Genomic DNA, 15,340 nt, shown 5'->3' with positions numbered 1-15,340 from the left:
TCTTCACTTCACTTCTCCTTTTATATTTTCCCCCTAATCTCTTAGGCCTGGGCAGTCTCAAGCTATTTATTTATTCCGGTTACATCTTTCCAACTCTTTCTAGGATTATGAATGTTTACCGTCACAAATCAACAATTAAGACATCCTTAGATAAAATAATCAATGAACAATTTAAAACATTCATAGTAATAATCTATAAATTAATATTGCAACCCAGCCAAATAAAATTGATGAAACAACTATCAGCCAATAATAATAAAAAACTCAATAAATTATGCACAGTGTCTTCTTCACATTGTTGATTGGAGGAGGGGGAATGTTGACATTTTGTGAAACGTGAGGTTCTCACAAAGTGTGTCCTGTATTAACACGTATGAAAAATGACCCTGATATGAACCTTTTCAATAAACAAATCAGACAAAGGATAATATACGTACATACCAGTTTCCTGGTCGTGATCCATGACTTCATTTGGAAAGCTGCTAAAATCATGAGAAATGATTGAACTCTTTAGCAAGAGTGTGAGAACGTTATCCATTTTCTCTGCTGATGAAAACTTGAAAGCCTGTGGGGTTGAGATAGAGGCAAAGAAAACAAAGAATAACCTGAGGGCATACAGATTTGTACCATTGTCCAAAAGCAAAAAAGCAAAAAGAGCAAGCTCATGTGGGAATATTTTGCACCACTGAAGTTGGAAACGGTGATTAGCTTTTAAGAGAGTTGCTGGTGATCTGGTAAGAGGGAAAATTTCTCAGATGGGTTTAAGGGCATAGAAAATCACTGAAGATCATTGGAAGTTTATCATGACAGCTATGTCCTGGAGAAACACAAGTCCTGAAAAGTAATCAAAGTAATTAAAGGACAGCCTTACTATGCTAGAGACAGCAACTGTGGTGTCCTGGGTGGACTTCTTATAATGGAACTTACAATGCTACGGAAGTGGGTTACTTCTGCAGATCCTCCAATTGTGGAATGGTGTGTTTCCAATTAATTACAAAGCAGGATGTCATTTCGATTTTTACCAACAGGAAGCAGGTTTATATGCAAGGAGGAGGTTGAGAAAGTAAAGGTGGTAGCCATAACTGAATGAAATCAAAGACCCATCCCTTTGCAGATGATACAATACCTTGTGTGTCCAATCACACTTGGTCAATAAAGAATTCTATTCTGTTCTGTTCTGTTCTGTTCTATTCTATTCTTTGTTGTATATAAAAGGATTGGCTTCAATGGCAAAGTTCTGATTGTCATATTGTTTGTTTGATTTTTTTTTGAGGAAGGAAACATTTGAGAAGCTGCAAGCCAAGATTTCAGGCTACTATTTGCTAGCCCCGAATTGCCTTAAGGTATTGTTTGTTTTAGTAACTGCAAGGGTGCAGTCTTGCCTTTACATCTTATTCATTGTCAGCTCTCCATCCATCAAGAACAGGGCAATCGATCACCAGGAAGACAAGCACCATGTCTGTTGTTCAAGACACATTTTGAGTTTTCACAATGCAAATTGCCTTCTGGTAATGGCTCATTAGAAAACAGGGCAAGCCTGGTTTTTGTCCTCAGGCCAGTGCCAGTCAGAGTATTGTTTTTCTTGGGCTTAAGACATGATTGGACTTCTGATTCCGGCAAATTGGATGGCTGCATCTACTTCTTCATATTCCTGACTAAAGGAAGCAGAAGTGAAGCAAAGTGGCCGCTATGTAGCTTAATTTCTTTTCTCTGGAGTAGTGTTCCTCTATCTCTATGAATTTAAAAATGCATGGACTTCATCATCCAGAATTCCCTAGTGGCGGGGGAATTCTGGGAATTGAAGTCCAAACATCACAAAATCATGGAAGTTGAGGAACATCACTCAAGGGGATCTAGATAGCCCCTGGACTCCATAGCATAGATGCTGCTCTCTCACTGAGAGACTGGACCACCAAATTGGCTGCATTTAGAATGGCTTGGAGATGATAGGTCTGTTAAAGTTCAGGAGCGTTGAATCTGATCCAGTAGGACACCTCATTCTCTTATGTGTATTCATGTGATTCTCCTCTTTCCCCTTCCTTGTTGATTGTTGTTATTAATGCCTTTTAGTTGTGACAGCCTATCAGTTCTGGTTTGCAAGATTTTGTGCCTTTCAGCTTATTTGCCCACTTTTCTTTTCCATACTTTCTCTGAAGCACATTCATATGGGACTTAGTCATAGAATAAAGATTTTTTTTAAAAAAACAAACAGATATTCACCTGAGCATCATGAATCATTTCAAAAACAGAAATGAATAATCAGTAAGGCATGTTTAAACACTGCTGGGGCAAGATATAAGAGATTGAAATATAAGGATAGGAGATCTTCTTTCTGAATCTTCTGAATCATGAACTCCCTGGAAAATTTTAGCCATGCATTCTCTTGCAGCCTCAGTTATTCACCCAGGACTATTGGGAAATGTGGGAAAGTTTTCAAATACACTGTTAGAACAAAATGGGATCTGCTGTGTATGAATGTAATTTTCCAGTGTTTGCTCCCAATACTCCAAGCATTCCTCCGCTCAAAGATATGCATATTTTGTGAAACTGCATAAAAATATCTATATATTCAGTAGACAGATGAATAAGTGAAATGGTATCAGTTGTCAGTGGAGGCCCCGTTTTTGTAGTCCTGTTATAAGATGGCAATTCCAGATGATCAGACTTTCTGCCTCCCAATTTTCTGAATCTAATAGAAAACATACTTCTAGACTGAGCTGGGTTATTTTGAGTATTTTCAGATTTTTGGAAATATCAGATGTCGTCTCTTGACATGGCTGTAACAGTACTGACATACTAAAAGTAATTGCAGTTGAGGTCCACAGTTATTATGTGGTCATGGACAAAAGTGATCTGTAAGAGTTGACACCAATTTGATAGCATATCATCATTCAACCAATTAATCGAACAGTTATTATGGGTTCCACCAGAAAACCGCGGTAGACTAAAGCGTGTGTGACTAAAGCGCGGTGACAAAACTGCACAGTCAAAAGCGCGCGACAACAGCGTGCCGACAACAGCACGCCGACAGAAGCGCGCTGTAACATAACCCTAAAAATAACCCTAAACCTAACGCTAAACCTACCCTAAAGCTACCCTAAAGCTACCCCTAAAGCTAACCCTAAACCTAACCCTAAACCTAACCCTAAACCTAACCCTAAACCTAACCCTAAACCTAACCCTAAACCTTACCTTAAGTTAAATCGCGCTTCTGTAGGCGCGCTGTTGTCGGCGCGCTGTTGTGGGCGCGCTTTTGACATCGCGGTTTTAGCACCACGGTGTTGTCGGCGCGCTTTTGACGTTCGCAGTTATGTCGTGCCACGGTTATTATGTAGTCTGATGAAAAAGATGTCCATCTTCCTCAAACACCAGGATTATTCCATTGTCAGACTATTTCTGAGATGAAGGAAATGCCACCAGGAACATCCTATCTGAGTGTCTTACACTTAGACATATTTTCTGTTTTCCCTGTACACAGCTTCCTTTATTTAGTGCTGGGTAAAAACAGTTTTATTTTGGCTTTTAGAATGTTAACAGTTTAATGGTTCCTGTGTGATTTTATTGTTATTCATAAAATGTTGTTATTTGTTGCTCTTTTATTTTTATATCTCTTATATTTCATCATTCTGACATAAAGAACAGGCTAGTAGTATTATGATAAATAAATAATACTAATTAGCTAATTGGTCTCACTGGAAATTTCTTTCCGAGAGCTTGCCATTACTTTTGTATTTATTCAGAAAATTATAACCTACTTTTGACTTTACACCAGAGAGATCTACAAGAACATGAAAAAGAATATAATATAAAATCTTACATTTAGCAAAAAAGAAGCAACATTTATTCATTTTAATATCTTATTATTTTAATAAGATATTATAAAATATCTTATAAAATATCTTAATATTTTATATCTGGGGGTGGTGGAATCCTTTAAGATTCAAGCATCTGAAAGTCAATCATATTTTGAACATTACTTTATACCCTGAACAAACACCAGTAATTCTTACTTGACTGAGCTCAGATGATTGTATTCCATGTGTCAAGGAATCTCAGTAATATATTTTTACAGAATAACTGAGTTTGGCCTTATTATGTAGATTTAATTGTGTTAAGTTAGATCATTTTGGAATTTGTCTTTAATTATCATAGAAGGTGAGCCATTTATATGTTTTTTCTTTCAAAATGTACTCTGAAGGAAAATAATGAATTGGGAATCTAAAACTGTGTACAGGCATACAGGTAGAAGCTAAAACATATGAAGAATGGTTACAAGAACTGGGCATGGCTAGTCTAGTGTGGAGAAGGACCAGGGGTGACATGATAACAGTGTTCCAATATTTGAGGGGCTGCCATAGAGAGGAGGAGACCGAGCTATTTTCCAAAGCACCTGAAGGCCAGACAAGGGATAATGGATGGAAACTGAACAAGGAGAGATTCAACCTGGAAATAAGAAGAATTTTTCTGACAGTGAGAGCAATCAACCAATAGAACAGTTTGTTTTAAGAAGTTGTGGCAGCTTCATCACTGGAAACTTTCAAGAAGAGAGTGGACTGCCATCTATCAAAAATGGTGTAAGGACTCCAGCTTTGGCGGGGGTTGGAATAGATGACCTACAAGGTCCCTTCCAACTCTGTTAATATGTTATCTAAATATATGTAAAGAAAGAATTCCAGATTGCTCTTTGAAGAATCTTTTGAGTAAGAGGGCTTTCACCATGAGGACCTCATTTAGACCCAGTGGTATAAACCAAGTTGTAACAAGGCAGGGCAATCCAGAAAAGGAAATGATTATTTGTAAGCTCCTTGCAGCTGGGTTACACTTGACCACACTAAACCTCACAATATGTCTAAGTCATGGGCTATGATTTGAATGTAAGAAAATATTTGTGGAAAATTTGATATGAGTTCTAAGAATTATGGGCTAAGAACTATGGGACACAGTGGCTCAGTGGCTAAGATGCTGAGCTTGTGGATCAGTAGGTTGACAGTTCAGCAGTTTGAATCCCTAGAGCTGCATAATGGAGTGAGCTTCTTGTCGCAGTTTCTCCCAACCTAGCAGTTTGAAAGCATGTAAAAATGCAAGTAGGAAAATAGGGACCACCTTGTTGGGAAGGTAACAGTGTTCTGTGTGCCTTCGGCGTTTAGTCATGCTGGAACGGAGATGAGCACTGCCCCCTAGAGTCGGGAACTACTAGCACATATGTGTGAGGAGAACCTTTACCTTTAGGTAGCTAGCTTGAAGACGACAGGTGAGACTTATTTTCTAGTCTGCTATAATTGACAGTATATCCAGAGTCACAAAGGAGATGCCCATGTCTGTTAACTGTAAATTTACAGTTGAATTTAAGATCTTCTGCATGAAAACTGTGTAACAATCTTTCCTGCATATACTCTGCATCAAGTCATAATTCGCCAACCTCGTTAATTAGTAGACTTTTAACCTCAAACTTTCCTCAAATGTACAGAAAGTACAACTGTGATGATGGTGATAATTGTAATGTCCTCAATTTAGAGTTCGTATTATTAAGACAATAATTAGTGGATGAGATGAGCAAAGTGTGAAAGTTCCATCTTGCTTTTGCTTTATAACCGTGTGCTATTGAACAGACTCTTTGTACTCTTAAAAAATTATTTGGAAGGCATTTACTTCTGTTTTTAAACAAGTGCTAATAATGTAATGCATCATTTTTTTTATTAATCCTTTGTTATGAGCAGAACGCCTTAGGCTACAGACATGGTAGATTTGTCACATGAAAATGAGGCTGTCTGAATTATAAACACAGCTATTATTTTTGTTCTTGCATTGCAATTACAATGTAGACATGTCAAGTGCCCTCAGACTGCCCATTGTACAAATGATATTTCAATTTCTTTACTTTTCTGAAACAGACTTTCCTTCCTCATTATATGGGGGGAAAGAAGAAGCCTTTTTGCTATAGATTTTGCCCTCTTTTGTTGGATTTCTAAAATTACAGCGATGACAAACCTATGGCATATGTACCCGAAGTGGCTCGTGGAGCCATGTTGCCTGGCACATGCAACTTCGTCCGTTGCTCTTCTGGATTTATGGCGTGCATGAGCACACGATGATCAGCTGGCCTTTGTGCGTGTGGCAGTGCCGGAAACTGGAAGAACTGGTCTTCTGTTTTCTGGCATGACCATAAGCACCAGCACGCTGATTGGAGTGTGTGCAAGCGTGGCAGTAACTGGAAGACTAGCTGGCTGATGTGCTTGCATGTACTGGAAACCAAAAGTTCATTTTTCAGTGCTCATATGCCTCCCTGTTATCTCCTCTTCTGGGTCGTGGCCCAGATGAGTGCGTGCATGCGCTATCTTTTTGACACTCAGTGCCGAAAAGGTTCGCCACCACTGGAATAAGACATTTGCATGGAAACTGTGAAGTTTCCAAAGATTGAATAGCTACATATGATGGACCCATGTTAATTTTAAAACCCTATTGTTTCGTCTATGGTAATTTCATTACTTGTTTATTATTAATTTCCATCTATGGATTCTTGGACAACAGATCTACTTGCTAAGAATAGATCTACAGATGTGATAACACAGATATAAATACTCTGATTCTATCTTCTTATTTATTTACAGAAGGTAATTCAAAAGATGTTGCAGGATCTGGAGTTAGCTTCTGAAATCTGAACCAGCAGTTCCTCTCTCTTGCACAAACAAAAGGCCTGCTTACTCTGTTGATCACAGACTTTGAAACTTGCACTTATTTTCATTCTGATGATATCACACACACACACTGCATTTGTGCAAGGAAATCTATAGCGTTAATGAATTGTAAACTATACCTGAAGCATTTATTTTAATAAGCTGATAATTGGTTACTTATATAATAAATAAGCAAAACTAGGAACATCATAACATGCTTTATATATCTGATCAAACATGTTTCCAACTGGTCAGGCCAAGAATGAAATAATGGAATGGAATGATATCATTGCGCATTATGACATGAGGAAAACAAATGAAGCATCTCTGACATCCATAAATCTTATGGGCACCAAGCTATGACAATACTGAGTCTTTCTAAATCATATAGCAAGACTCTTATGACAAAGGACTGACAAGATCAAAGTGGGCAGTCATAAAAAGAAATCCTAAAAAGAAACTTTAATTTTAAGACTGACTAATATAACAAGAGACCTACTGAATAAGACAAAGGATTGTCTAGCCAACATTCCGACTCTAACAGAAAGCTCAGGGACATGAGATAGTATAGTCTTGTTTCTGTTTTGAAAGCAAATGCATCCTTCATGAATGTGTTCATGTATGCATCTGATCTCCCTTCTAAAAAAGTAAATCGGTGGCAATTGCCACATCACATGGTAGCACATGTATAAATTAAAAGAGCCAAGGTGGCGCAGTGGTTAAATGCAGCACTGCAGGCTACTGCTAGATCAGCAGTTCAGCGGTTCAAATCTCACCGGCTCAGGGTTGACTCAGCCTTCCATCCTTCCGAGGTGGGTAAAATGAGGACCCAGATTGTTGGGGGCAATATGCTGACTCTCTGTAAACCGCTTAGAGAGGCCTGAAAGGCCTATGAAGCGGTATATAAGTCTACTGCTATTGCTATTGCTATAAAGAAAACACACACACACACACACACACACACACACACACACACACACACATTCTTCCTTGACCAAATTTCCCTCTATGTAACAACTCTTTATTTTTAGGGCATTTGCTTTCATTTCCTTGCATATTGGGTTACTCTTTTTTTCTGACCATTTCCAAATGAACAAATAGAAAAAGAAAGTAGTGTAGTAACAGATTTGAGTAAAGCAGCAATCAAGTCTGCTAGTCTTCTAGGGCTCCATGTGGCTCCATAGGGTTGAGGGTTTGAGCACACTTGCACCCCCTACCATCTATAGTGGTACACATAGGGGTGGTATATACTTACCTTCCCTACGGGTTGACAAATGTGAGTGCGCGCATGCGCTTTGGGCAAAAGAAATGGCCTAAATGAGATGCGATAGAGCTGGGGAGGGTGGCGGGAGCCACCCGTGATTTCTGCTACTGGTTCGGCTGAACTGGTCCGAACCGGTAGAATACCACCTCTGGGTGCACACCAGTGCCTCTTGCTATGTTTGGTTTTGTTCCTCCTGTTTTAGTCAGTGGATTGCTTCTTTATACCTGTGATGGTGAACCTATGGCACATATGCCACAGGTGGCACATGGAGCCATATTTGGCTGGCACGAGAGCCATCAAATCTGGTGCGGGTGGGCCAGCTGATTTTTGGACTTCCAGGAGTTTGGGGGAGGCCGTTTTTGCCCTCCTCGGGCTTCAGGAAAGCCTCTGGAGTATATGGGGAGGGGTTCTGCATGCATGCCCAGGGGGAGGGGGGGTCGCATGCGCAGGTGGGCAGGAAGAATTGAATTGGTGTGGGTACACACAATTGTGGCAGACCATAAGAAAAAGGTTCGCCATCACTGCTTTATACCATTCTGCTATTCTTCATATTCATTCCTACTTCTCTTATCCTTATATTTCTTTTCTAGTTTCCTGGTTGGCTGTTTTTAGTAAAAAGGCCACAATTTGCAACACACCAGATGTTGCTCACCAGTTCCGCCCAATATTCTTATAGGATGCAACCAATATTTGGAATGCCATCTGTTGCCTATTCCTGCATTAAAACATTGACCACATATTTTACATTCATTTATTTTTCATTGCTCCCTTATCTTGGGCATTCAACAAATGTTGAATAGTGATGAAGAATTATACCAGTGACTTCACACTGCTGAGTTGGAATGATTAAAAGATATAGCAGCTTCAGAGTAACACAGTTGCTTATAATCCGTGTTCCTCATCTCTAGTATGACTCTATTCTCACTATTGCCCAATATAAATCATTTTAGAAGGCAATACAGGTAGTCCTCGACATATAACCACAACTGAGTCCAAAAATTCTGTTGCTAAGTGAGACGTTTGTTAAGGGAGTTTTGCCCCATTTTACAACTTTTCTTGCCACAGTTGTTAAGTGAATCCTGCAGTTGTTAAGTTAGTAACACAGTGGTTAAGTGAATCTGACTTCCCTGCCGACTTGTCAGAAGGTCGCAAAAGCAGATCGCATAATCCCAAGACACAGCAACTCTCATAAATACATGTCAGTTGCCAAGGGTCTGAAATTTGATCACGTGACCACGGGGATGCTGCAATAGTTGTAAGTGTGAAAAACAGTCATGAGCCACTTTTTTTCACCGCTATTGTAACTTTGAATGGTCACTAAATGAACTGCTGTAAGTTGAGCATTATCTATATACATTTCTACTTCATATTTGCATAGGTCTGAAATACTAACTTTCTGGTACTGGCATTTTCATTCTAGCATGTTGATACCCAACATTATTTTTTGGGGGGGGGGAATCTACTGTTTAATTATTTATTTCATTAGGTAAAGGTTCCCCTCGCACATATGTGCTAATCGTTCCCGACTCTAGAGGGCGGTGCTTATCTCCGTTTCAAAGTCGAAGAGCCAGTGCTGTCCAAAGACGTCTCCATGGTCATGTGGCCAGCATGACTAAATGCCGAAGGAGCACAGAACGCTGTTACCTTCCCATCAAAGGTGGTTCCTATTTTTCTACTTGCATTTTTACATGCTTTCAAACTGCTAGGATGGCAGAAGCTGGGACAAGTAATGGGAGCTTATTCCATTATGCGGTGCTAGGGATTCAAACCGCCAAAATGCCAACCTTTCTGATTGACAAGCTCAGCGTCTTAACCATTGAGCCACCGCATCCCTATTCCATTAGACCAGTGGTGGGATTCAGCCAGTTCGCACCTATTCGGGAGAACTTTCTAAGGAGTTGGGAGAAGCGGTTGTTGAAAGAAATCTTATTTTGTTTTTTTCCACTTTATAGGGCTACTCCTGTAAGGAAGGCGGGAAGGAAACATTCTGGTGTTGTTTCTGGACTAATCTTTATTGCCCTGCTTACAGAAACTGCCTCTCCGGTTAACCCTTATTACATTGTAACAGCTAAGGTGAAATGCCCATCGACCTTAGTGACCTTGAGTTGGCCAAGCCCAGCCAGTCACATGACCACCGAGCCCCACCTACCCAGCTGGTCATTAGGGCAGAGAACCGGTTGTTAAATTATTTGAATCCCACCACTGCATTAGACATTATAAATAAAAATAAAATATTTGGATAGGGGGGAAAAAACTCAAACTATGAACCCTTCTTATTTTATGAACTCCATTAAGTTAGATAATAGTTTATTAACTTCTTTTATTAACTATTTAATGTAGAGAACAGCTTACCTGACAGGTAAATGCAATTGGATCAGCCACTTTCTGAAGCATCTGCTCAAGCTCTCCCACTGTTGAGTAGTATTCAATCTGCACTGTGGCTTTAATGTCTCCTCCACAGTAGATATTTACATTTACAAAGCCAGCAGGAAAATCTTATAAAACAAAACATTTTAAAAGCTCAGTGGAAAAAATAAAGAACAACAAAAAAAGCAACCCACAGAATTATTGCCAAAACCTTTCCACACTGATTCACATTCAGAATGCTTCTGCGTTATCTATTCCAGATTGAGAAGTCAACGATTCACAGGGGAGCCAAACGTGCAAAAAAATAAATAAAAAAAGTAGAGATCAATGGAAGAAAAGAATCAGCAGCAGTGGAGCAAGAAGGTAGAATTAAACTATATTTGGAGGCTAGAGAACAAAGGAAAACAAAGAAAGTTTTGAAATACACAGCATACTTTGGAAATATTTACAAACATTTCAATGAATATTCTGTGCTTTGGGATGGAGAAGGATTTCCAGTTGCACAATTAGGTGATAATCTGTGTATTAATTCATGTAATGAAAAATGTGATAAGCCAATGTTGCTGGCTTTGTGCCCAGACCCTGGAGTTCCACACCACAATCTTATCTTGATGCCACTTTGTTTTTTGGTGCCTTTGAATCAGATTTTGATTCCTGACAACTACTCCATTTAGTCCCTGAACTTTTCTTGGTGGTTAGCAAGTTCACCCAGCTGGCTTTGTGCTCAGTTTTTTTGTTTTGTTTGTAACCTTTTGCCTTAACTGTTCCACCAAGTTGGTTCTCTTGGTAGCACCAACAAAAACATCTTTAAAAAGCAGTTGGAAGAAACTACTGTATTTTTCGGAGTATAAGACGCACCAGAGCATAAGATGCACCAAGATTTTGAAGAGGTAGATTTTTAAAAAAGTATTTGCACTCTGTAGACCTCCCAAACCCTCTGCACACCTCATTTTTTGTGAAAAATGGAGCATGCAGAGAGTTTGAGAGGCCTGAAAAATGCTCCTGAGTGCTGGAGGGGGGGGCAAGGAAAAACGGCCCATTTTTTTCTGAAAATGGGCCCATTTTTGTCCAAAAAAAGAGCATGCATAGCCTTTAGAAGGCTTGTAGAGTGCTCCTGGGTGTTGGGGGGTGGGGAAATGAGCGAAAAACAGCTCATTTTTTTTCAAAACAGGCCCTTTTTCACAAAAAATGAGGCGTGCAGAGGGTTTGGGAGGGCTGCAGAGAAAAACAGCCCATTTTTTGCCCCCAAGAGCACTCTACAAGCCTCCTAAAGGCTATGCATATCCATCAGGAGGCCAAAAATGCTATATTCAGTGTATAAGATGCAGCAGATTTTCACCCTCTTTTTTGTGGGAAAAGGGTGCATCTTATACTCTGAAAAATACAGTAGTCTTCAGTAGGGCAGATTAACAATTTTTGATGTTTTCAAGTTTTGTAGCACTTAGTATTTTTTGGAGGGGTTGAGTGCTGCAAAAGGGCTATGGCTATTTACACCATATAGGCAATTTTACATTTGGAGAAAAAAAAATCTTTTTTAAAAATTATAATATGCACATTTTAGGGCTTAGTTTTCATATGATTCCCATCTTATAATAAAGATGCGATGTCAATTTTTTAACAATGGTCAGAGAGACATGCAAGAGCCACAAAAAGTTTCACTTTCTGCATTGGGCAAAAACCCTTTGTTCAACTAAGCTGAAACCACTGATTTACTAAATATTACTTAATGTCACAATCAAAAAGAATAAGCAGAGACACACTATAAAACATCAAAATATGGCCAAATATATTGGTGCAAATAAATGACAAGAGAACTTGGAAAAAACTCCCCACGTGAAACAAGACAATATCTTCATAAATGTCATGCAGTGATAATAATATGTGCTACAGATTTATGCTGTGTTGCTCTAAATAATATGTGCAGCGGGAACTGATTAAGTCTAGCAAACTATGACTAATGAATGGCATTTTAAAGACTGTCAATTGCCACCTTATCATGGATAAACAACTAAATGCCTCCAGTTTTTGATAAGTCAAAAACTTTTATGCCTCTCATTTAATAAAGTAGAATTTGATAAGTCAAAGCTGACACATAAAAATAATGGGAAATACTGTATAACATTCCATTTTGTTATATTGAATATTTTTATTTTCCCTGAACTGGTACCAACTCTTACCTAGAGCTTTGATGAACCTGACTTTCTGATTCCAAAAATCTGGTTCAATCCTGATCCATTCATTTTCTGTTATAAATTCAATGACCACCGAATCTCCGGGAACATCATCTCTTAAAATAACGAACATCTCTCCAGGGCACTGTAAAAGTATGAGTTGTGTCCAATTATTCCTTTGGGTCAATAAATTAAATCTATACAACTTGAATTTTCATTGAAGTTGTTTAAAACCTTAGCAGAAGAACATACGTTATCCAGCTACATATTTTGTTTTATGAAGCGATTATTCGGCCTGCATGAGAAGATGGATTATTTCAACAAAACATTACCTCTTTGTACTAGGATGCACCCTTGAACTGATTTTAGGGCAGTTTAGGGCAATAGTGAATTCAGACTTTAGGACTTTGTCATAGTCAGACCACTTTCTTTGCAGAAGTAGCTTTCTAAATGGCTATTTTATTCCTCACCCCCCTTTTCAGTAAATGAATAGACATTGTGGCACATTAAAGACTAATAACTGTTGTAACAACAACCCTAACCCTAAACATAACAGCTTAACTGATTTCATAATGAAAAATTGAAAGAATTGTGGAATAATATAATGTTGGGAGAAATATCCATCTGGTTCAGTTCCAAGTCGGGAGAAAAACACTGGAAACATGGAGGCTGATTGAAAAGATGGTTTAATGTTGAAGCAGAACCACATGAATTCTGGTGCAGCTGATCACATGGAGTTGAGAGTGAGGGGTTTTTAATACCTTCCCTTGGGCTTTGAACTTGAGCTTCCTGTTCCTGTGCAAGAACATGTATTCTATTGGCTGTTGTCAGACTCCCATGGGGAGTCATATAAGAGTCATGTTTGTCTGAGCTAAGTTTGGTTGAAGTTTGGGCTGCTGTGAAATGATGCAATGAAGAGGTTTGTGTTCTGAAAGGGTGTTGGGCAAATCCTATTGTGTCCTAATGGCTTTCCTCCTGTTTTGGATCTTTGGTATTTGCTTATGAATAGAGCTGTCTGTCACTTTAACTCTTAAGTGCTGACATCTGCTGAGTGCTATTAAGAAAGGTAGGGGCTGTTTTTTCCCCTCTAAAAACATGTTTCTGCATTTCTCATCCAGGGAAATATAATATTCTGCCTTTCTAATATTCCTCAAAATATTTCATTCTTCTAGGAGAGGTGTAGCTTCCCACATAGATTCAGAAACAGAATTCACTCGATCTAAGTGATCCCTTCCACAGGATGAAATATTCCACAAAATAAGATAAGAAGCAGAATAGGTTATTCTGCAGAAGAGGAGAAAAATCTCATTAACAAAGGCAGAACCCCAGTATTTCCTCCATTAAACCAGCCTGCAGGCAAAGCTTAAGGAAACTAATTTGTTGTTGCACCATGAGTTTTAGGGCTAAAATGAGGGCAGCAACAAGCTTACTGATTTTGACAGGATCTCTCAAAGACAGGATCTCTTAAGAAGCAATGGATGGAAACTAAGATCAAGGATAGAACCAACCTAGAACTAAGGAGAAATTTCCTGACAAGTAGAACAATGAATCAGTGAAGCGACTTGCCTCCAGAAGTTGTGGGTGCTCCAACATTGGAAGTTTTTAAAAAGAGATTGGACAACCATTTGTGTGAAATGGTATAGGGCCATGATGGTGAACCTATGGCACACATGCCAGAGGTGGCACGCAGGGCTCTCTCTGGGCACGCAAGCCACCGCCCCAGCTCAGTTCCAGCATACATGCACACACGCCTCCAGGGGTGGGTTCCTGCCAGTTCTAACGTCTTCTATAGAAGAGGTTCCACAAATCTACAGTGCCGTTTAGAACTGGTTCCAGCTCCCTCCCCCCACTCGTCTGCACATCAGCAAGATGAAGAGTGAGAGGAGGAATTCTGAGAGTTGAAGTCCACAAGTCTTAAAGCTGTCAAGTTTGAACACCCCTGGGGTTTTTTCTCTGAAGGGTTAGGGGTGCAAGGGTCTTGTAACTTGATAGCTTTAAGACTTGCATGCTTCAATGCCAGAGTTTCTGAGCCAATATTTTGTTGCTAAGCAAGAGCATTGTTAAGTGAGTTTCACCACATTTTACAAGTTGGCCACACCCACCCAGTCACATGGCTGGCAAGCCACTCCCACCTGGTCACATGGCCGGCAAGCCACTCCCACAAAACAGGTCACACCTACAGAAGAGGTTCTAAAAAATGTTGAAACCCACCGCTGCGCACCTCCCACCGGCTAGCTGGTCTTTGGACTCTGCTGTGCATGCTTGGGGTGTGTGTGCATGGATTGGTGGGGGGGAAATCAGGGCACATACATAGGTGGGGTCACGCATGCATTGCATTTTGGGGGTTCTGGCGCATGCACACATGCTTTGGGCACGTGGTCCAAAAAAGGTTAGCCTACACTGGTAGAGGGTTTCCTGCCTGAGCAGGGGATTGGACTAGAAGACCTCTAAGATCCCTTTCTGTTCTGTTATTCTCAAAACATTTAAAAAGAAACTCGTTATCCTGTCAGTTTAGCAGAGATTCAGTTGTAAAAAGTGAGTCTTGCTCCCTTATCCTAAGCTAAAGTTTAGAACTCTGGGCAGGTTTATTTCTTTTTCTGCACTTTTCTTTCGAATGGAATAAAAAGAATGCATTTGTGGGGACTGCATTTTCTTTAGCAGAGCTTACCTCGCATGGTATCCTTTTTGGCAACACTAACACCTCTGGCCTTCCCACCATTTCCGTCACCTCCTCAGTTTCCACACTTCCATCATTTAGCCTCAAGCTCCTTTCAAAGTCCGAAGATAAGGGATCATGTGCACCTGCCAAAGATATTATTTTAAGTCACAGAGGATTTGGATTAATGAATGCCAAAGCCATCTCC

General features: G+C 39.7%; 1 protein-coding gene across 1 annotated transcript in view; it reads right to left on the bottom strand.

Moving 5' to 3' along the window:
- Nucleotides 1–15,340, bottom strand: part of BANK1 (B cell scaffold protein with ankyrin repeats 1) — a 149,585-nt gene that overhangs the window by 95,457 nt on the left and 38,788 nt on the right. The window contains exons 3-6 of the mRNA XM_087723905.1: nt 15,145–15,278; nt 12,483–12,621; nt 10,291–10,433; nt 442–565 (exon numbers count right to left, since the gene is read on the bottom strand). Coding sequence (XP_087580031.1) covers nt 442–565; nt 10,291–10,433; nt 12,483–12,621; nt 15,145–15,278 — 540 coding nt within the window. The remainder of the gene's footprint in view (nt 1–441; nt 566–10,290; nt 10,434–12,482; nt 12,622–15,144; nt 15,279–15,340) is intronic.

Source organism: Thamnophis sirtalis, unplaced genomic scaffold (assembly GCF_051295495.1).
Source record: "Thamnophis sirtalis isolate CommonGarterSnake01/CBP01778 unplaced genomic scaffold, rThaSir2_p1.2 scaffold_10, whole genome shotgun sequence".
Taxonomy (NCBI): domain Eukaryota; kingdom Metazoa; phylum Chordata; class Lepidosauria; order Squamata; family Natricidae; genus Thamnophis; species Thamnophis sirtalis.
The sequence above is the reverse complement of the archived record's forward strand: the minus strand, read 5'-3'. Positions and strand labels throughout refer to the sequence as shown.